The sequence below is a fragment of the Geotrypetes seraphini genome, chromosome 7 (assembly GCF_902459505.1).
Source record: "Geotrypetes seraphini chromosome 7, aGeoSer1.1, whole genome shotgun sequence".
Lineage (NCBI taxonomy): Eukaryota > Metazoa > Chordata > Amphibia > Gymnophiona > Dermophiidae > Geotrypetes > Geotrypetes seraphini.
In genome coordinates this window covers 179463709-179486947 of record NC_047090.1, presented here as the reverse complement: position 1 = coordinate 179486947, position 23239 = coordinate 179463709, and the positions used below count along the sequence as shown (strand labels likewise).

The 23239-nt window shown below is 44.3% G+C and overlaps 1 protein-coding gene across 2 annotated transcripts in view; it reads right to left on the bottom strand.

Annotated features, from left to right (window-relative positions):
* Nucleotides 1-23239, bottom strand: part of EML5 (EMAP like 5) — a 382142-nt gene that overhangs the window by 119238 nt on the left and 239665 nt on the right. For both annotated transcript variants that reach the window (XM_033952880.1, XM_033952881.1), the window contains exons 18-19: nucleotides 17986-18188; nucleotides 3596-3707 (exon numbers count right to left, since the gene is read on the bottom strand). In XM_033952880.1, coding sequence (XP_033808771.1) covers nucleotides 3596-3707; nucleotides 17986-18188 — 315 coding nt within the window. The remainder of the gene's footprint in view (nucleotides 1-3595; nucleotides 3708-17985; nucleotides 18189-23239) is intronic.

Genomic DNA, 23239 nt, shown 5'->3' with positions numbered 1-23239 from the left:
ATCAAACATAACACACAACATTGCCCCTTCCTATGTCCATAGTACCCCCAGTGCGTCCTTCCTCACCTCACCCCCCCTCCGATGCCCACCTGCCTCCCATTGAACACCCCCCATGCCATCCTGCCTGCCTGCCTTCCATTAAACCCCCCCACCCCCTCCAATGCCAGTCTAGGCCGCCCTGTCCTGACGGATCCACGTTTTGCCTCCCTCCCCGCGGGGCTGGGCTTTGCCCAGCTGTTTCTGGACTGACGTCTTTCCCTCCCCGATCCTCCTCCCAGGGCGAGAAAAAGAAAGGGAGAAGCCGAGTCGGCATCCCGTTGCGGCCGGAGCCGGTTCCGATCCCGAAGCGTAGAATTTCTCCTTATTTTCGGTTCAGTATTTTAGTGTTCACTGTTTTTAAAATAGTGTAATTTTAATTTTGCTAACAATTTGGATGTAGGCCCCTCTTGATCTTGAGGCCCTAGGCTGAAGCCTAGTTAGCCTATAGGAAAATCCGGCCCTGGCGTTAGGGCATTAAAGCACGGAATAGCGCACGCTGAATTGCCGTGCGTGCTAGACCTTAACGCCAGCATTGAGCTGGCATTAGTTCTAGCCGCGAAGCGCGCGGTAACATCCTGCGTGCGCTAAAAACGCTAGCGCACCTTAGTAAAAGGAGCCCTAAGGCAAACACAGTTTTATGGCATATAGTTTTAAAGAAGGGAGAAGGACTGATTCTTTTTCAGAGAGTAATATTAAACCCCCACCCACAATCTGCTGTAATTATGACAGTGCAAAAATTAAATCAAAAGGTCAAATGTCAGTGGTGGTGTAAACCACATTGGAACCATAATTAATAAACGCTGACCAAGGCATTTTAGAATGGGCCTGTACAAACCCTGAGCTCTTAATAGTATGAAATCTGCTGGCAAGCAGACGTGTCTGTAAACTGTTTGAACAGTTATCCGTTTGCAATATTTGGTATATCAAGCACAAGACATAAATACATTTTAAAAAAAACCCCAAAAGAGTTGCTCTGTTCTTGGTTCCATTTATACTCCCATCCATGATACCCAGCAGAAAAGCAAGCCTTTTGTCTCCAAACACACATATGTCAACCGAGACTAGGTTGTCCGAGGTATCTGTATTAATTTTCAAGGAATTTTCATTATTGAGCCCTTCAACTAGAATGCCCATCAGGGAGAAGGGACAACATCTGGTTTGCTTGGAATGCTGCTTTCCAAGTTTCTGCGTTTATTAATTAATTATATACTACCTCTCAATGGATGTTGTCTGATAAAAGGGATGGAAAACCTTTCATACGCTGAGAGATTGGAGAAACTGGGTCTCTTTTCCCTGGAGAAGAGGAGACTTAGAGGGGATATGATAGAGACTTATAATAACACCACGACCTCTTAGTAACTCTAAAACTGACATTTGATCTACCCATTACTGCACTAATAATAACAAAAGAATCTCCACTATGACCACCTATTAACTCTCTTACAAACCACCTCACCCTCAACAACCCGCTAAATGTTTATAAGATCTACAACTTACCTCTCTAGCTAATCATTGTAACTCTGTTTTTTTTTTAATTAACCTTTGTAATCCGCCTTGAACCGCAAGGTAATGGCGGAATAGAAATCCCTAATGTAATGTAATCATGAAGGGCATAGAGAGAGTAGAGAGGGACAGATTCTTCAAACTTTCGAATAGTAGAAGAACAAGAGGGCATTCGGAAAAGTTGAAAGGGGACAGATTCAAAACGAATGCTAGGAAGTTCTTCTTTACCCAACGTGTGGTTGACACCTGGAATGAGCTTCCAGAGGGCGTAATAGGGCAGAGTACGGTACTGGGGTTCAAGAAAGGATTGGACAATTTCCTGCTGGAAAGGGGGATAGAAGGGTATAATTAGAGGATCATTGCACAGGTCCTGGACCTGTTGGGCCGCCGCGTGAGCGGGCTGCTGGGCATGATGGACCTCAGGTCTGACCCAACGGAGGCATTGCTTATGTTCTTATGTATTCAGTTACTCAATCCCAGTGGGCTCACAAGCTACCTATCTTTGGGAGTTCCTTTACAAATCTGCCAGTAGCCAAGAGATAAGTTGTGTGTGGATAAGTCGGTGTCCAAGCAAATTTATCTATATAAATAAAGAAGTGACCATGAGTGGTCAAGGAAAGGGGTTACGGCAATAAGCGGCATTATCTAGCTAGCTTAATCTGGATATCTCAGTCAGTAGCAAAGCATGGGGGGGTGGGCAGAGGGGTGGTACGTCCTTGGCGCCATCTTCATGGGGTGCCACCGGGGCCTCTCCTCTCCACCCCATGTGTGCTTCTTTTAAGTGGGGGTGCTCAGGTAGCTGAGAAGAATGGGGGTTGCATGGCGTGGCGATGCGGGGAGATACCGCCCCAGGCGCCAACCTCCCTTGCTATGCCACTAATCTCAGCCGCAGAGTTAGCAGATCTATGGATATTCAGGTAGATTTCTCTATATCTCTGCGTTATGATAGTTGGCATTTCAGAAACATATCTGCATAAATACAACTGGATATGTGTCTACATAGATAACTCTATGCAGATTTGGCTCCACTGAATATTGCCTATTATATAACAGTTTTCATTGGCACAATTAAATCACAATGTGCAAAGAATTCCATTGAAATATTGAGCTAGAAGACCTTTGTCTTAAGAGTCAGGTTCTGTTCTTAGTTTAGGTAACTAAAACACTCAAACTCCTAAATCGGACTCCTGTATTCTATTCTAAATCACTTTCTGGGTCTTATTTAATAACACCTTTTTACCCTAGGCACAGATCGGGTGTGGAGAGGGTTGAGGAAGGGAGGGAGAGTATTTTTTTTTTTCCCAATAAAACCTTCTGTTTTATAAATCAAGGCCCTCTTTAACTAAGGTGCGCTAATTCGATTAACGCACGCTAATCGGTTAACACACCTTAGTAAAAGAGGGGCTAAGAGTCCCTTTTGTAAAGCTGTGGCAAAAAAAGCGGCCGATTTTCCATTTTCTAATTAAGGGGGAAATTCATCCACGAACGCTAACCACTTTAGCACATACAAACCGCTAAAGACGCCCGTTATATTCCCAGGGGCATCTTTAGCGTTTAGCACGCGCTAACATAATTAGTGCCCGTTCATGAATTTCACCCCCCCCCTCCCTAAATGGTCATACATTAATGCCTTTCCTCAGTTATAAATGAGCTTCAAAGTGGAAGGCTTATTATGGCTCCCTTTTATCAAACTGCAATAGAGCGTTTTAGCGCTGGCCGGTGAGGTAAATGTTCCAGCACTCAAAGGAATTGATTGAGCGACGCAGCATTTACCTCGACGGCCAACACCAAAACACTCTACCGCAGCTTGATAAAAGGGGGCCTAAGTTCATAACCTCCATATAGTCATATTGCGCTACGGTTTTGTAAAAGGTTAAGAAGGGACCTTAATAGCCAAAATATAGGTATACTAACAGCCTTAATAACACTCATCAGCCTAAAAAAAATAACCCCAAATTATTTTGTTGTAAAGAGATTTATAACAACTGAAAGAGACTAATATTGGTACTCTAAATAATAATGCTGGTTATGGAATAATCATTAATGATTTGACCTTTGGAGCCAGGAGCAAGGGATGCACGCTTGATGGCATAGGTTTTCAGGCACCGTTCAAAGGAGTCATCCCAAAGGGCCACCACCCCATCTTTTCCACCGGTCACAAATCCCTGCAGCAAACAGAACATGGCATTCAAGGTATGTTAAACTATATTGGCAAATAAATTGACAAAACGTGGGCATATAACCAGACACATTACTTAGGTTTACAGTGGTGTAAGTAGTAAGTTTGCTCCCATTTAAATAGTAGTAAATTGTGTCATACATTACTCAAAGAAAGCCATGATTATCTAATCTAATCTAATCCTTAGGTTTGTATACCGCATCATCTCCACGTTCGTAGAGCTCGGCGCGGTTTACAGTAGGAGAAATAGGAAGGAACTACAACAGAGGGTTAGAGGTAGAAGTGTGAAGAAAATTTAGAGGACTTGGGATGCCAAGATATAAGAGTTTCCTTGATTCCTAAGTTGGAGGGAGACTTACATTTTTTGAGAAAAGCCAGGTTTTCAGATGTTTGCGGAAAACTTGGAGAGAGCTCAAGTTCCGAAGAGGGGAGGTAAGGTTGTTCCAGAGCTCAGTGATTTAATACATATACTCTATGTACTCTGTAATCGATGACTGATGAACTCAAGGAGAGAAAGCTTCTAGTGAAGGAAAACGGTCTGAATGAGCTACTTAGAACTTTGCTACTGTGACAAGCAGTGGAGCAGCCAAACAGCCAATTTTGGGCAGGCCTCAGCCTAAAGTGGTTGGACATGAAATTATCTCCATCCCTGCTCTTCCCCTGCTATCTGTCCCCTCCCTCCAACTCAAAATACATATACTTTAGCTAGTAGGGATCCCCCAAGCCCTGCCAGCTGAAGGCAGCCAGAAGTCCCTTTTACTAAGCTTAGCAGTTAGAAGCAGCATCGGTGAGCTGCTGACACTGGAACCCCACACATGCTTTGTTATTGTACATGCATGAAAGCTGAGCATGTGTGGGGGCCAACATTAGTGGCTCAGGAACATTGTTTTGTTTTGGCTGCCTGTGGAGGTCTGTAACTGATGAGGCTTGGGGATCCCTACCAGCTAAAGTATTTATACCATGGAACCTTGGTTTTCGAGCATAATTCGTTCCAGAAGCATGCTCGTAAACCAAATTGCTCATATATCAAAGCGAGTTTCCCCATAGGAAGTAAAGAAAACTTGCTTGATTCGTTCACCCCCCCCAGGCCACTGGTGCTGCTCCACCTTACCCCCCACCCCCGAGGCCACCAGTGCTGCTCCACACCCCCATGAGAACCGGCATCGGCCCCCCCCCCCCGCCAGTGAACGCCCCCCTCCCGAACCGGCATCACCCACTCACCCACCCAAACACAATCCCTTACCCCGATCTGGCACCAGCACCAACGCACAGGACATGCCGGTGCCTGAAGATCCTCCCCCTCTTGCTTGGGCTGGGCCTTGAGCTTCTTTGACCTCGGGCCTGCCCAAAATTGGCTGTCTGACTATGGCTCTGCTCTTCACCGTAGCAAAACTCAGTAGCTCAATCAGACAGCGTTTCCCTTCAATAGAAGTTTTCTCCCCTTGAGTTCACCAATCATCTATTACACTGAGACCCAGGTGAGAAATTAAGGAAGTGGTAATCCAATCCCTTCTCTCCTCCCTGCCCCTGATCTCCCCCAATGCTATTATGACCACACACGAACAGATCCTCACCAAACACAGAACAAGGCATCACAAATTAGAAATAAAAGTATGTGGACAAAAGCTGAACGGGAAATCCCAAGGAATTAAACTCAGCATGTACTATAACACAGCAGAAATAAAAACAGAACATAGCACAAAGACATCTACCATGCACATTTTCCAAAGATATAAAAAAAATGAGGGTCAGTGAAGTGCATATAAAAATACATCTAATAACCCACTCAGACAAAGGTGCCTTTCTCAGCAAACTGGTATAATGTAAATTTTAGGAAGGAAAAGCTTCAGAAAACACTGTTGGAACACTAAATAAAATACATTGTTGATTCATTTTCTATCTTAGGCAAAACCCTCTCAATTTTAAGTCCTTTTTGTGGGATAAAAAAATGTATCAACTTAACCTTCATAATTATTTTACGTGTTCTCGAAAATGTTCAAACTCCATTTTACTTTTTACTTGCCTATCAACTTTCATCTCCTTCTCTCACCCCCTAGCGCCCCTATTTCCCATCTCACCCCTTCCTGAACCTCCTATTCCCTTCCATTGTTCATCTAATCTCCATTACCACTTTTCTACTCTCCGTACTCATCTCCTTGCAACTCCCTCCCCATCCCCCTCGGCCTCTTCCAACATATTTCCACTATTCCCAGCAAATCACCACCATTTAGACGTGGGGAAAGGCCACCATTGTAATGAACTGGCCACAAAGACATGCCAACAGAGCAGACTGTCTCTTGCGTGTTTAATGTACAGCACCGCTTGTGTATGGTAGCACTACAGAAATAATAAGTAGTAGTAGTAAATATGTACTGTTTCATTCAGATATTTGGGGGGTGGGAGGGGGGTCAGTGACCATGGGGGAGTGTAGGGGAGAGTCATACCTTCATGCATTCAGTGGTCATCTGCTCAGTTTGTGTACCTTTTTGGCACTTAAAATAGGTCTAGATCAGAACATCTAAGTTCCATCCAGAACGTCTTGTGAAATGTTTGATTATTGCCGCAGAACTTACAAGTCTAAGCCGGCTCAAAGCCAGAAAAAATCCCACACAAAACTCACCTCCAATACACCCCTTTATGAGTTAGACGTTTTGGAGGTCAAACGTCCCGCAAGACATTTAAAATATGTTTCAAAAATTGGCATTTGACCGTTTTGACAAGAAAAAAATCTAAGTGCCGATTTAGACATTTTTTTAAAAAATGTTTTTGTGTTTTGCAATGCTCCTAAATACCATTTTATTGGACTAGTACATTTTTCAATTAGCTTTCAAAGGCTAAAACCTCCTTCCTCAGGTTAGTACAGTACAAGGGGTTTTGGTCTCCAAAAGTTAGTCAAAAATGCACTAAAATTAGTCCAATAGAAAGATCACCTTATTTTTATTTTCTATTCATAGATGTTCATCAACACATCTAAAATACTACTTTATCCTAAAGCAAAAAAAAAAACAATAATAATTATTTTCTACTTTTGTTGTCCTTACTTTCCTCATCTTCTTTTTGTTTCCTTCCTTCCATCCAGCATCTGTCCTTTCTCTCCTTTCCATCTAACAATTGCCCTTTTTCACTACTAAATTCTACAATACCACCCTTCTCCTCACTGACCATCATCTGTTGAAGAACTTTCACAATTTATTACCCCACCTCCCCAGACCCAGCCAGTCGTCTCCAATACATTCAGGAACTTTCAGGCTATTGACCTTGGAGCCCTCTCCATCGCTGACTCACCCCTCTCTTCAACTACTATATCACATAAGACTGTCAACAAAGCCATCCTCTTCTATAATACCAATCTCTCCTCTGTGCTAGATACCCTCACTCCTCCAATTTCACGCCCTGTTAGGTATGCCAAATCCCAACCTTGTCTGACCCCCCCCCCCTGCATCCGCTATCTGCACTCCTGTGCCCACTCCGCTGCATGTTTCTAGCTTAAATCCTGTGCGCAAGCTGACTTCATACACTTCAAATTCATGTTGACATCATTCCAATATGCCCTCTCGCTTCCCAAACAAGAATACTAAACCCACTTAACCACCGCTCCAATCTTTGCCATTTCTTTACCACACTAAACTCCCTACTCAAAGCATCCTCACCTCCTATCCTCCCCTTCAATTTCTCTCCAGACTATGGCAGAGTTCTTCTACAATAAGATCTAGACGATACACCTTGAGCTCTCAACCAGGCTGTCTCCCCTTCCCCTCCCTCCATCTGTCCCTTCTGCTAAACTCCCCTCAACACCTGCCACTCTCTCCTCCTTCTCTGAAATCATCAATGAGGAAATTGCACATCTTCGCTCATCCTCCAAACCCACTACTTGCTCCTCCGATCCGATTCCCACTCATCTACTCAGCGCTGTCTCTCTCACTGTCATCCCCCTCATCTATCACATCCTCAACCTATCGCTCTCCACTGCAACAGTCCTAATGCCTTCAAACATGCCATTGTCACACCCCTCCTCAAAAAACTCTCATTAGATCCCATATGACCCTCCAACAATCACCCCATCTCCCTTCTCCCCTTCTTATCTAAGTTACTTCAATGTTCAGCTACAAAATGGGAGGATCACTGCTAGGGGTAAGTAACCTTGAAAGAGACCTGGGAGTGATGGTGGACATGTCTTTGAAGGCGTCGGCACAGTGCGCCACAGCCTCAAGAAAAGCAAACAAAATGTTGGGTATCATTAAGAAGGGTATCACGACCAGGACAAAGGAGGTCATCCTGCCACTGTATCGTGCGATGGTGCGACCGCATCTGGAGTACTGTGTCCAGTATTGGTCGCCGTACCTCAAAAAGGACATGGCGGTACTTGAGGGAGTCCAGAGAAGAGCAACTAAACTGATAAGAGGTATGGAAAACCTCTCATATACTGACAGACTGAAAAAGCTGGGGCTGTTCTCCCTGGAAAAGCGGAGACTTAGAGGAGACATGATAGAAACCTTCAAGATCCTGAAGGGTATAGAAAAAGTAGACAGGGACAGATTTTTCAGATTACGGGGAACCACAAGTACAAGGGGGCACTCGGAAAAATTAAAAGGAGACAGGTTTAAAACAAATGCCAGAAAGTTCTTTTTCACCCAGAGGGTGGTGGACACATGGAACGCGCTTCCGGAGGTTGTGATAGGCCGGAGCACGTTACAAGGCTTCAAAGAAGGTTTGGATAGGTTTCTAGAGGATAAAGGAATTGAGGGGTACAGATAAGAGTTGCGGTAGGTTATAGGGATAGTCTGGGACCATTGCTCAGGCAATGGGCCTGATGGGCCGCCGCGGGAGCGGACCGCTGGGCGAGATGGACCTCTGGTCTGCCTCAGCGGAGGCAACTTCTTATGTTCTTATGCTGTTCATTGCCATTACCTGGACTTCCTCTCATCCCAAATTATTCTTGCCCTGCTTCAGTCTGGTTTTGCCCGCTGCATTCCATAGAAACTGCCTTTACTAAAGTTTCCAATGAACTGTCCCTGGACAGATCCATAAGCCTGTACTCTTTCCTCATCCTTATCGATCTTTCAGTGCGCAGCGGCCGCTAAGAAGGCAAATAGAATGCTAGGCATAATCAAGAAGGGTATTACAACCAGAACGAAAGAAGTTATCCTGCCGTTGTACCGGGCGATGGTGCGTCCACATCTGGAGTACTGCGTCCAATATTGGTCGCCGTACCTTAAGAAGGATATGGCGATACTCGAGAGGGTTCAGAGGAGAGCGACACGTCTGATAAAAGGGATGGAAAACCTTTCATACGCTGAGAGATTGGAGAAACTGGGTCTCTTTTCCCTGGAGAAGAGGAGACTTAGAGGGGATATGATAGAGACTTATAAGATCATGAGGGGCATAGAGAGAGTACAGAGGGACAGAATCTTCAAACTTTCAAAAAATAAAAGAACAAGAGGGCATTCGGAAAAGTTGAAAGGGGACAGATTCAAAACGAATGCTAGGAAGTTCTTCTTTACCCGTGTGGTGGACAGCTGGAATGTGCTTCCAGAGGGCGTAATAGGGCAGAGTACAGTACTGGGGTTCAAGAAAGGATTGGACAATTTCCTGCTGGAAAAGGGGATAGAGGGGTATAGATAGAGGATTACTGCACAGGACCTGGACCTGTTGGGCCACCGCGTGAGCGGACTGCTGGGTACGATGGACCTCAGGTCTGACCCAGCGGAGGCATTGCTTATGTTCTTATCTGCCGTCTTTGATACTGTTAATCACCACCTACTCCTTGATATGCTGTCCTCACTGGAATTCCAAGGTTCTGCTCTCTCCTGGTTTTCTTCCTATCTCTCCCATCACACCTTCAGTGTATACAATGGTGGTTCTTTCTCCACAGTTATCCCGTTATCAACTGGTGTACTTCAAGGCTCTGTACTGGGCCCACTCCTTTTCTCAATTTATACCTACTCCCTTGGAGCACTGATCTCCTCCTATAGTTTCCAGTATCAACTGCAGCGGCAAAAAGGGCAAACAGAATGCTAGGAATGATAAAGAAGGAGATCACAAACAGATCGGAGAAGGTTATCATGTCGCTGTACCGGGCCATGGTGCGCCCTCACTTGGAGTACTGCATCCAGTACATGAAGAAAGATACAGTACTACTAAAAAGGATCCAGAGAAGAGCGACTAAAATGGTCAAGGGGCTGGAAGAGTTGCCGTACAGTGAGAAATTGGAGAAACTGGGCCTCTTCTCCCTTGAAAAGAGGAGACATGATCGAAACATTCAAAATACTGAAGGGAATAGACTTAGTAGATAAAGACAGACTGTTCATACTCTTCAAGGTAGGGAGAACGAGAGGGCACTCTCTAAAGTTGAAAGGGGATAGATTCTGTACAAACGTAAAGAAGTTCTTCTTCACCCAGAGAGTGGTGCAGAGCTGAAACGCTCTTCTGGAGTCTGTTGTAGGGGAAAACACCTTCCAGGGTTTCAAGACTAAGCTGGACAAGTTCATGCTAAACTGGGACGTACACAGGTGAGGCTGGACTCATTTTAGAGCACTGGTCTTTGACCTGGGGGCCGCCGCATGAGCGGACTGCTGGGCGCGATGGACCACTAGTCTGGCCCAGCAGCGGCAATTCTTATGTTCTTATGCCGATGACTCCCAGATCTACCTCTCTGTTCCAGACATCTCTACTGAAACCCAGACCCGAGTCTCAGGCTGCCTGTCAGACATTGCTGACTGGATGTCTCACCACGAACTAAACCTGAATATCTCTAAAACGGAGCTGCTTATCTTCCTACCTAATCCCACTTCCCCACTTCTGTTCAGCACTACAGAAGTGATAAATAGTAGTAGTAGTTTCTCTGCCCCTTCTATCCATTGTCTGCTGTCTTCCCGCTTCCATTTGGCATCTGCCCGCTTTCTATGCCCTTTCCATAAACTGTCTTCCCTCTCCCCTTCCATCTAGCCTGTGTCCCCTCTATTTTTTATATGATTCACTTCAGCTTCACCCTTCTTTCCATTTTTCTCTCTCCTTTCTCTGTCTCCTTCTCCTCACATGTCTTTCCTTTCCTCTCTTTTTCTTCCTTTCTACCTTACCCCCACCCCACTCCATCCTATCCTGGTATAGCATCTCTGTCTCCTTCCCTTCCATCTCTCCCTCTCTTCTTCCTTTCCTCCAATGGTTTTCATCTCTCTTCTCTCCTTTCCTCTGCCCAGGTCTGGTATCTCAGTCTCCTTCCTTTCCATCTCTCCCTCCAACCCCATGGGCTGGTATCTCTGTCTCTTTCCCTCCCCCTTCTCTCCATGGTTGCATTTCTGTCTCCTTCCCTTCCATCTCTTCCCCTCCCCAATGCTCTGGCATCACTCTCCTCTCCATCACTACCCCCTGGTCTTGCATCTCTCTCTCTCCTCACCCTTTCCTTCCCCCTCCCTTTTTTTTAACTTCCCTGGTCTTCCTTTTCCCTCCCTCCCTCTCCCCCAATTTGGCAGCTTTCTCCCTTACCTCTCCCTTCCCTGGACATGGCATTTTTATCCCCCCCACCCCTGCAGGATAGATACCATTTCTCTTTCTTTTTTCTCTTCCCTGCAGGCTGCCACTTGCAATCTTTGGGCTGCCGGCAGCGTCAGTGTGTTAAACATGCTGCCTTCGGCAGCCCCAGAAGCTTTCCCTTTGCTTCAACTTCCTGTCCCTGCAGAGGTAGAATGCTATAGAGGGAAAGCTTCCAGGGCCACCAAAGGCAGTGTATTCAGCTCACTGATGCTGCCGGCAGCCCACAGATTGCAGGCTACAGCATGGGAAAGGGACTGGAGCACCATGTGTACGCTCTCACCGATGCTTAAGCAGACAAAACAACAAAATTATAAAAAGATGCCCAGACACCTGACAGAGCCCTGAAAAAGGACATATGGTAATCCTAGTAAGGGCTAGCTGAGGGGAGGGGGGGGGGTCTGACTGGATTGCTGAGGCAGAAGTAGGGGATAGAGAAGCTGGCTGCTGCAGGGTGGTGAGGGCTAGCTTGGGTGGGGGTGGAAGAATTGGGGCCGAGGAAATGAATGATTTAAAGGAGGAGGGAGATGGTAGACTAAAGAAAGGAGACTGGTAGGTAGGAATGGGATAAAAGTGCCAGACTGGGTGACAACAGAGTAGGGGGGAAAGAGAAACCGGGTGAGGAGGAAACTGCTGGAAGTATCTTTCTATTAGTGGTTTGCAGGAGCTAGGGTGCATCTCAGAACTGATTCCTCCCACCCACCCAATCCTCAATTTCAGTGGAAACAAGGGGGAGAGGAGGGAAGGGCTCAGCTGGTGGTTCCTAAATTGAAAGGCCTGCTTTAATTACATTCTTGCTTGTAAGGAAGCAAAATCATACAAATATATTGAATTGCAAACTTTTTTTTATGCTAAGAGTGACAATTATATTTATAGTGCAACATTAATTTAATTATTTTGCTGCCACTGTGTTCCCCTTCTAGTGAAATCAATAAATAAAATGATCAGTCCAGCACTTTTAATAGTAAAACCTATTAACACAGAATACGTTGTAAATTCATGGATGGTTAATGCTTGGACCACGGGCAATGCTTAATTGGTTACCAATAATTTGTGCATTTGTACTGCTCTCTTCTAATGAAATGTCACATAATTAAACCTTAATGCCATTTGTTGAGCTTTCCTAGTCTGAACTCTTCACCCCATAAACTACATTGCAAGCAGTGCTGATAATATATAATCCAGCTCAACAATGAAAGCAAAATATGCAGCTTTTATGTTCGGGAAAACCCGGACATGTCTTCTTTTTAGAGGACTGTCCGGATGGATTTTCAAAACACGGCACAGTATAAATAAATAAAACAGACAGAGTAAGGGGACCGAGACAAAGCAACAAACCGAATACAAATAGATTCACAGGGGAAGGAAATGTTTACAAAGCTTAGGAAAGAACAAAAGGAAAACAACAAGTGGAAAAGGTTAAAAAGTAGAATAAAAATAAAAAGGCGTCAACCATAGTAAAAAATAATCCCATCAGGAGGTCATGTTGAATGCCATTTTAAAATAATAGGCTTTTAATTGAGGCTTAAAGTTCTTGAGAGATTTCTCAGATCTCAGGTACAGTGGTAACGAGTTCCATCGTGTAGGTGCCATGACGGAGAAACTAGAATCTCGATTAGAATCCCAAAACATCTGTTGTTTGGAAGAGTAAAGCTCCCTTTTTGGTGTATAGGGGTGTTTAGAATCAGAAAATAATATTAAAGATTGAACTAGGCCAGTTACTGGGCAGACTTGTACGGTCTGTGTCTGTGCATGGCCGTTTGGAGGAGGATGGGCAGGGGAGGACTTCAAATGGCTGGGAGGGTGTAGATGGGCTGGAGTAAGTCTTAACAGAGATTTCGGCAGTTGGAACCCAAGCACAGTACCGGGAAAAGCTTTGGATTCTCGCCCAGAAATAGCTAAGAAGAAAAAAAAAATAATAATAATAATTTAAATTGAATCAGGTTGGGCAGACTGGATGGACCATTCGGGTCTTTATCTGCCGTCATCTACTATGTTACTATGTAGGGGGATCAAGTAATTAGACAAAAATGAGGGCAGACCAGAAGACTGAATCAGGAAAGTGAGAACATTATATTTTAATGGTATTTTATAAACAATTGGAAGCATATGTTCTGATTTGAGCAAAGGAGTAATATGGTCGTATTTTGAACGACAATAAAGAAGACGGAAGGTGGTATTTTGTAGAAGCTAAAAGCGGCGAAGTTGATACTGGGGAAGCCGGAGCCCACATACCGTATATACTCAAATATAAACTGGGATTTTGGGACCAAAAAACTGGCCCAAAAATGGGGGTCCCGGTTTATATTCGGGTCAATGCCCCCTTCCAGAATTTTTTAAGGCTGCCACCAGGCTCTGCCCCCCTCCTCCTCCCTGCCCTATCATACCTCTGCCAATCCCTGGTGGAGGTGTAGCGGGCAGGAGCAAGCTTTCCGAACTCCTGCCCCGCTGCTAACCAGCTGCGCAGATCCAGTTTGTTCATCTCAGCGGCACGAGCAGCAGCGCAATTTGGTGCTGCTTCTCGGCGCTGAGCAGCTTCCTTACTGGCTCCCGCGAATTCTCGTGTATCACTAGCCATCTTAAACCAGACTCGAGGGCCAGGGATCTGACGCGAGGTAGAAGGATCCAAAGATTTCAGTAATGAACACATTTCTCTTGGAGCAACCTCTGAAAAAGTAGTCAATATTTTCACAGTCCCTAGGGGCAGGGCAGGGCAAGTTTTTATCTTAATGTGGCACATATTTAATTATTCAGTTTTCTATATCATTCTCCCAAGGGAGCTCAGACCGGTTTACATGAATTTTTATTCAGGTGCTCAAGCATTTTCCCTTGTCTGTCCCTGTGGGATCACAATCTATCTAACATACCTGGGACAATGGGGCAAATAAGTGACTCACCCAAGGTCAAAAGGAGTGGTGCGGGATTCGAACCCACAACCTCAGGGAGCCGAGGCTGTAGCTCTAACCACTGCACCACACACTCCTTACCCCAAACCTCTTTTAACTTATCCGGTCCAAGCAGTATCACCAACTCTCTGCCCGCGTCGGCTCTCTCTCTGATGTCACTTCCTAGGTGCGGGACCCGGAAGTGACGTCAGAGGGAGAGCCGATGCTGGCGAAGAGAGAGAGATACAGGGGGGGGGGGGGGGAGATGAAGGCGCATGCGTGGCAGAAGGGAGGGGGAGTGGGAAGGAACAGGAGGGGGCAAAGAGGAAGAGGGGTGCCAGCGTCCTCACCATGACGGTGCCCCTTATTACGCCACTGCCTGGGGAACTTCTTATGTTATTTTCACAGGATGAAGGGGCTAACATGCTAAATATTGAGCCGCCCATTCTATTCTTATAGGCGGCTCGGCAACGCAGCTTTGCAAAAGCTCACCTTCCTTTGCTCCCATAATCAAACTGTAATTACTTTTCAGAAGCTACTTGTCCACCAAAATAAAAGATGGAGATCAATCCATCGACCAGACAGTTTGGTGTACTCTTGCTGATCTTAAATCAAAGTATTTTAATGCAAAATCTGCTCTTCATACCGGAAAGGTCACAACACTGCTGGAAGTATTCCCTGTGTAGCAGAAAATTAGATTTTTCAGACCGCTAAATGGTGAAGGTTCCTCCTCAAAGGCTTGGTGGGGTGCTGGAGCTGGACATAAATCATGAACGAAGCAATTAATTTAGCTGCTTGGCTCTTCTTGTCACGTGGGGCTCCAAGGTTTAGTTTTGGCATTAGAAATAGGCCCAGAGAGACATTGATTTAGTTTATTTAAAACATATACTGTATTTTTCGCTCAAAAAAAAGTGGGTGGAAATAAGGGTGCGTCTTATGGAGCGAATACCCCCCTCCAGTACCTTTTTTTTTTTAACACCCATTGATCCAGCGCTGTATTGGCAGGAGCTTTCCGCGCTCCTGCCCCTCCCTCGCTGGACGGCTGTCCTCTCTGGCGGCAGAATGGCACACAATGGCTGCCGTCTCCTCTTCCCTAGCCACACCACCTTCTGCTGTCCTCCACTCTTTCCATCCATCCTATTCCCTATTCACACCCCCAACCCCTCGCATTTTCTGTTGCCCTCCGACCCCACCCCCCCAGCCTCACCCATTGCTTTTTCCTGGGATCAGCAGCAGCAATTCAAAGAAAATGTGCCATGGGATCTGATCTTCACCCTCCGCTGCCTTGCTTGGTATTAAGGAGTTTGTTCTATTCATTTGATTTTGACATCCTGCACGTACAAGTCAACATTATTAAAACAAGGGCCTGGTTTCCACAGAGATTTTTTTTTTTTTTTTTTTTTAATTCCTGCTTAGTCTAGACATAAAAGGTTCCTAGAGCTGCCTTCCATAATATGAACCAAAAATATATAAACTGACCTCTCATTCAAACAAGGCAGTTTTATCAGGCTATGGAATAGTGAAAAACATGAAATTGTAGGCAATGATATAACATTAAAAGCATCTAAATTAAAAACATACTAACTTGTGAAAGACCAGCCACCATAATAACGCAAGACGGGAAGGTGGCAGAAGTCCACTGGCTGATTGATTCAAGTGAATCCATTAGGAAAGGAATTAAAAACGAGGGGATTCAATATTCAAAAGAGTTTAACAGGGAAGGAAAGGCTCCTGATCAATTAAACCCTGCAATCTGTACTTGTGTAGGTATTTATTTTTAATAAAGTTTTTCATTTGTATTAATTAACTTTTATTATTGATATTTTGATTGTTATAGAATTTAAGTATTTGAAAAAAAAAATAATTTTTTTCTTCTTTTCTTTCCTATTTTTGAAAGGAGTTCTTTTCAAAATTGTTTTGAAATTTATATTGTAAACCGTTTGGATCCTCATTGGCCATATACGCGGTATATAAAGTCTTTAATAAACATAAAGATATTCAGTAGCACTTCCCTATGCAGTACTGCTGAATATTGAATTTTTTTAAAATTTATTTATTTAGGTATTTATATACCGCCTATCAAGGTTTACAATTAGGTACTCAAGTATTTCCCCTGTCTGTCCCTGTGGGCTCACAATCTATCTAACGTACCTGGGTCAATGGAGGATTGAGTGATTTGCCCAGGGCCACAAGGAGCAGCATGGGATTTGAACCCACAACCTCAGGGTGCTGAGGCTGTAACTCTAGGCCATTCACTAGGCCACTCCTTCCTAAATGGCCATTGAGAAACCAGGTGCGTGAGGGGCCATCTGGGGGTAGAGCTGGGGCGGAGCCTACTTAGCCAGTCAGTCTGCTGTCCAACTTAATGGGCAGACAAAGTTAGAGGACAGCAAAAAAAAAATCTTAACTTTATCCGTCGAATTAAGCAAGCACTGGTCTAAATATTGGCAGGTGCATGGTTAACTTTCAAGTTACCGCACTAACCCCATATGTTCGATACCAGAGGACAGTCATCTCCATGTATTAAATTGTTAGGTGCCATCAACTCGTGTTTGAGTCCTAGCAACTTAAGTTTTCATGGCAGAATACAGAAGTAGATTGCTAGGCCTTCCTTCTGCGCAGTATAAATTCGATGTCGCCATTGTCGCTCTGCTTCCAACACTGCCCATCTACAGCTGCATCATTAGTTCAACATCTCCGCTGAAACCTGTCCACCTTGGGAGGCCCTGCTGGTAGTGAAACTACTGATGGCATAGTTTTCAGCTTCACAGATGCGCGCAAGCCCCAGTGGCATGATGAAGTTACAGGGTAATACTTTTAAAACCAATAGGAGGGAAATATTTTTTCACTCAGAGAATAGACAAGCTCTGGAACGCGTTGCCAGAGGATGTGGTAAGAGCAGTTAATGTAGCTGGTTTTAAAAAAAAGTTTGGACAAATTCCCGGAGGAAAAGTCCATAGTCTGCTGTTGAGACAAACATGGGACGGTAGCATGGAATGCTGCTACTATTTGGGTTTTTGCCAGGTGCTTGTGACTTGAATTGGCCTCCGTGACGATGGGATACTGGGCTAGATGGACCATTTTTCTGACCCAGTAAGGCTATTCTTATGTTCTTATGACAAGCCCATGTACCATGGCTGGAGATGTATTGAATATATGGGGTTTAATTAGCCCATGCTGGAGGCAATTTACAAGCTGCTTACCTCTGCAGGCTGAGAATCAGGTCCAAGGGTCTTAAACATTATTATTATTATTTTTTTTAATTTTTTATTCATTTTTAAACGTACAATAAGTGCATCAATATAATATAACAAATAGATCATAAATATCACTTAATGGTCATCAAAAGTACACATAAAATGCTATTAACCCCCACCCTCCCCAACCCTTCCTATTATATAATCAAACATTATTTACAGAAGGGGGGATCCTGTTAGCTGAGGACTCAAACGGAAATTGTATGTAGCACCTCTATACCTGCGGTCCTTGAGACCATCATGAAAAATCTATATCAGAGGACAATTCTACTATAATTATGAGCTAAACTAAATCTTAGATTTATAGACAGGGTCATCAACGATTGGAGCTCAACTCGGCTTATAATAAGAAAAAATAATACACAGAAAGAACAAACTGAGAAAGGGATTGAAAAGCTTATGTCCATAATGAACTGAAACTGCAGTACCTGGAGGACACGAATATATTTTAATAATAGCACATATACTATATGGTGTTGTGAAGATTCCATGCAATAATATGAGACACGAGATATTACATAGTCCAACAGAAACACAAACATCCTCTGTATAGTTTAACCCATAGAAACCTGCTCACTTCACTTTCTGCACTCACCTTTTCCAAAGCATGCATGCTGAAAACGGGTCCATCATGTGCTTTGACTGTTTTTATCAGAAACACGTCTCTCCAGATACAGATGTCCCCAGTTGAAGTCCCAGATATGGACATCTCTTCGGACCAGCCATATACCACACACATCATTGTGTCAGTTTTGGCTCCAGCGCCTAAGCAGCCCTTTTTACCAATCAGCCCTCCGCCTGGTTTAAATGAAAACAAAGAAGGAAAGGTCGGTTTGGGAAATATCAGCTTTGTACGAGCAGGAAAAGCTGCTGTTCCAAACCAATGAGGAGGAACTTGTCAGATTAAGTTTGCTCTGCAGAGATTTGTTTGCTGTGACAAATAATGAACAAACATTACTTTAGGAGACGTGGAATAACAATCTTTTTTTTTTTTTTTTTAATTGAGACTAGTTCGATCTGTTTGTTCTTTGCTTTTTCCAGAAGCTTTGAACATATTGGTACACTCATTAGTGAACCAGCAATTAGATTACTGCAATGCTCTTTATGCTGGGGCATGTCAAAAAGATATTCAAAGACTTCAGAATATACAAAATAATGCTATTTGTTTAATATTTAATATTTGGAAATTTGATCGTATTACTCTTATTTTTGAAAGCAGCCCACTGGCCCCCCATTCTTTACCTTATCACCTACAAAATACTTCTATTGACTTTCAAAGTGATAAAGACGGGTGAACCTCTGCATCTCATAGTAACATAGTAGATGACGGCAGATAAAGACCCGAATGGTCCATCCAGTCTGCCCAACTTGATTCAATTTAAATTTTTTCTTCTTAGCAAGAATCCAAAGCTCTACCCGGTACTGTGCTTGGGTTCCAACTGCTGAAATCTCCATCAAAACCGACTCCAGCCCATCTACACCCTCCCAGCCATTGAAGCCATCTCCAGCCCATCCTCCCCCAAAAGGCCATGTACAGACCGAGCAAGTCTGCCCAGTACTGGCCTTAGTTCAATATTTAATATTATTTTCTGATTCTAGATCCTCTGTGTTCATCCCACGCTTCTTTGAACTCCCTCACCGTTTTCCTCTCCACAACCTCTCTCGGGAGCGCATTCCAGGCATCCACCACCCTCTCCGTAAAGTAGAATTTCCTAATATTGCTCTTGAATCTACAACCCCTCAACCTCAATCTCGCACGTTTTTTGATCCCACATACACCTTCAAGAACTCTTAGATGAGAAAATCAAAAACATCTTATAGTCCCAATATATCGAGAAATTGTTCATGAATATATTTCACTAAAAGGTCCATGTGAAAGAGTCAGGGATTCTTCTTCAATAATGATGATATTATACTGCCAGGTAGCAGGAGGCACTAATCAGAGAGAGAAGGAACTACAACCCCCAGGATGCACTGAGCTCAGCAGCTTTGGGCTGAACTACCTCTGAAGAGGTGGAAGAGTTGCTGAATTATGGGGGCGGGACCCAGGCAGACATGAGTATATCTTTTCCAGTTTGATTCATTCAAGGAGGTCCCAGAGTGAGAGGAGGCTTCCAAATCAAGAGGCTGATAGAAGCCTCGAGAAATACTCTCCAGGAGAGTTCTCTGAGAAAGTTCCCCATCGGAGAGAGAGACTTCAAAACTGAATTACTTCCCTAGCCTTGGGAACCTTGGGAAGTTACGTCTGGAAAGGACTGTTTGCAAGAGCTGACATTGTGAGACTGTTCATACTTGGCTGGCTGAGGTAAGCCCAACTGGAATATGTTCCTGGGTCTGGCTGGGACTGTTTCAGTAGAGAAACTACTTCCCATAAGCCCGTAAGGGAACAGAATCAAAGGTGTGTGTAAATAAAAGCTTTTCCTTATACCTTCCACGAGTGTCCAAGCTGTTTTGAATACTTTTGAAGGGGTCCAGGAAAGTCTGGACTGGACTCTGCTACAGTCCACAACTTTAGAATTCTATGCCTTTGGCTCTTCGATTACTGAGTTCAAGTGATAATTTTAAAGCTTATCATAATAGTGGCATTCGGCTTTTGAGAGTTTTCTGCAAGACACAAGAAGTTTTAGTCTAACCTATATTTTCCTCCCTACTTTCCTATAACATGTAAGGTAAAGCTAGACTCAGTCAGGGCGCTGGTCTTTGACCCAAGGGCCAGCGGCAATTCTTATGTTCTTAGTTCTATTTTTAAATTTATTTGGATGTTGTAATGTGATTTTATTTGTTGTTTTAAATCTGATTTGATTTTAGATTGTATCCCTTGGTGCGGGAAAGTAAAACACGAATAAACTTGAACTTCAGTATTTTATCCCTGTTATAGATAGGGATCGATGTAACTCTCTTCTGACACTTTCCCTCTGATTTGTACTGTATATTCCTGTTTTATTTTTCCAGATAATGTTATAAGATAGTTAACTATCTAATATAATAAAATGCTAGGCCGCGCATGCGCAGTTCCTAAGTGTGTGCCGCTTTTCCGTGAGCTGTAGCGACACATAGGAAGTGCGCATGCGCGGTTTCTGGTCCGTCCTGCTGCTGCGTGTTCGCGCATCACAAAAGCTTCCCTGCTCTCCACCTACCGGCCGAAGCGCGAGCGAGCTGCGGAAGTGGTGGTGGTGGTGGCCAGCCTCAGGTATCAGTTTGACGTTAGGATGGTGGGGTGGAGAGGCCTGCGGAGCCCAGCAAACTTTCCGCTGCCCGGGACCCGAGTCATTTGCCGCCGCCCCCCCCCTTCCGTTCCCGCGGGCACGACTGGCGATTTAAGCAGCGTATGCATCAGTGTTCACACGCTGCTTCGGGCCCTTCTACTGCCCTGATTTGCTCCGGACGTGCCTGAGTAAATCAGGGCAGTAGAAGGACCTGAAGCAGCGTGTGAAGACTGATGCACACGCTGCTTAAATTGCCAGTCGTGCCTGCGGGAACGGAAGGGGGGGGCGGCGGCAAATGACTCGGACCCGCGTTTGTAGTCACCACTGTGGGAAGGGAAAGAGGGTAGAGGAAACGCTAATGCTGCTGTACAGGGAACTGGTGTGGGGGGAGGGAATGCTGCTTTGCACAGACAGAGGGAGGAAGGGAGACAGAAAGACAAGAAGAAAGACACAGGGCCAGGGACATATACAGAAAGACAAACAGACAAAGGGGGCCAGGGACAGAGACAGACAGAAAGAAAGACAGCGGTAGTCGGGTCAGGAGGGGTGCGGGATGGTAGTGGACAGCCAAGGAAAAAGAAAGACAGAAAGAAATACAGAAAGCGGCTAAGGAGAGAGAGAAAGAAATAAAGACAGACACACACACATATATTCTAGCACCCGTTAATGTAACGGGCTATAAGACTAGTATCACTATAAAAGAAAGGATTTGTCTAAAATATTGAAGAATAAGTGTTCGATATATGATTATTATGTATTTTAGATTTTACAATTTAGGAGTTCACAAAAAACTTTTTTATTTATTTGCAGCAAATACTTCTCCTGAAGAAGCCTCCGTGGCAAAACTCAGGACTGAGTAGGGGAGTAGAGAGAATTCACTAAGCAGCACATTTGCACATATTTATATGATCACTTTGGAAAAGGAAGCCTGCGGAACCACAAAATTGGATATCCAAGCTGGGGAGGATAAGTGCTTGATTTATTATTAGTTAATAAGTCTAAAAATATATGAGCACAGGCTGGATATTTAGGGCTCCTTTTACGAAGGTGCGCTAGCGTTTTTAACGCACGCACCGGATTAGCGCGCGCTATAACTACCGCCTGCTCAAGAGGAGGTGGTAGTGGCTAGCGCGCGGGACATTTTATCACGCGCTATTCTGGGCGGTAAGGCCCTAATGCGCCTTCGTAAAAGGAGCCCTTAATATCTTGAGATCAGATATAACACACAACAAGGGGCCAATAAGTGCGATGATGGTCCCGAATGATCTCACTGTGGCTGTCACGCAGGAGATAAGAGACTGAGCACTTATTAACAGTAGTAAGAAATAATTTTAATATTCAATTATTAATATTATGAGAAGAAAATATATATATTACATTTGAACAGTAGCAAGTAAGAACAATGGTTTTCCAGAATAATTGAAATTAAAAAGCTGGTAATTAATTGAAGTTAAAATATTGTCTCACCACATCTTACAGATAAGGAGAGAAGACCTAAGTTCTAAGTACCTGTATTTTATTGTAAACTGCTTAGATCTGTAATATGCTTAAGTGGTATATCAAATGTTAAACATAAACCTCAAACTATTTATAGCTCTGTTAACTTAATGGCCAAAGACAGTACAGATCACTTCATCTGTAGTAAGGATGAAGTAAGGATGTAGTAAGGTGTAGTAAGGATAGGAGGTGCTCCCCCCCCCGTTTCCCCCCTTCCACACTTGCACTCTCCCTCCTGACCTCTTAATCTTTGCCAGAGTGGGCAGCAATGGATTTCCCTCCGATGTCACTTCCTTGCCCCATGACCTGGAAGTGATTTGGAGGGGAATCAGGCTGGTGTGAGCAACAGGCAAAAGTTGCATGCACTAGCTAAAATGCAAAGATACGGGGTGGGAGGGAAGGATTGCGCAAGCGTGGCAGGGAGGAGAAGTACCAGCGCCCCCACCGACTTGGCACCTGGGGCAGTCCACACACCCCTGCACTCCCTTTACTAAGCTACTGCTTCAGCTCCTACTACCATACTTGTAACACAGTAACATAGTAGATGACGGCAGATAAAGACCCGAATGGTCCATCTAATCTGCCCAACCTGATTCAATCTAAAATTTATTTATTTTTTTCTTATCATTTCTGGGCAAGAATCCAAAGCTCTGCCCGGTACCGTTCTTAGGTTCCAACTACTGAAGTGTCCGTCAAAGCTCACTCCAGACCATCTACACCAGGGATCTCAAAGTCCCTCCTTGAGGGCCACAATCCAGTCGGGTTTTCAGGATTTCCCCAATGAATATGCATTGAAAGCAGTGCATCCACATAGATCTCATGCATATTCATTGGGGAAATCCTGAAAACCCGACTGGATTGCGGCCCTCAAGGAGGGACTTTGAGACCCTTGATCTACACCATCCCAGCCAGTTTAAATTGCATGCATAATCTTCAAGCGTCTCTATGGAATATTTGACCCTTTAGTCCCCTTATGTTGGAATACCTTCTGATTTTGTCATTTGAGGAATACACAGAGATATAAGCTATCTTTCCCCTCTTTTAAGGGAATCAAATCTGCTGGGAAGCTTAGTCAATCAAGTTGGTAGAGATCTGGAATGGACTCCCTGACTCTATTAGACTGATAGGCCAGGTACAATTATTTCG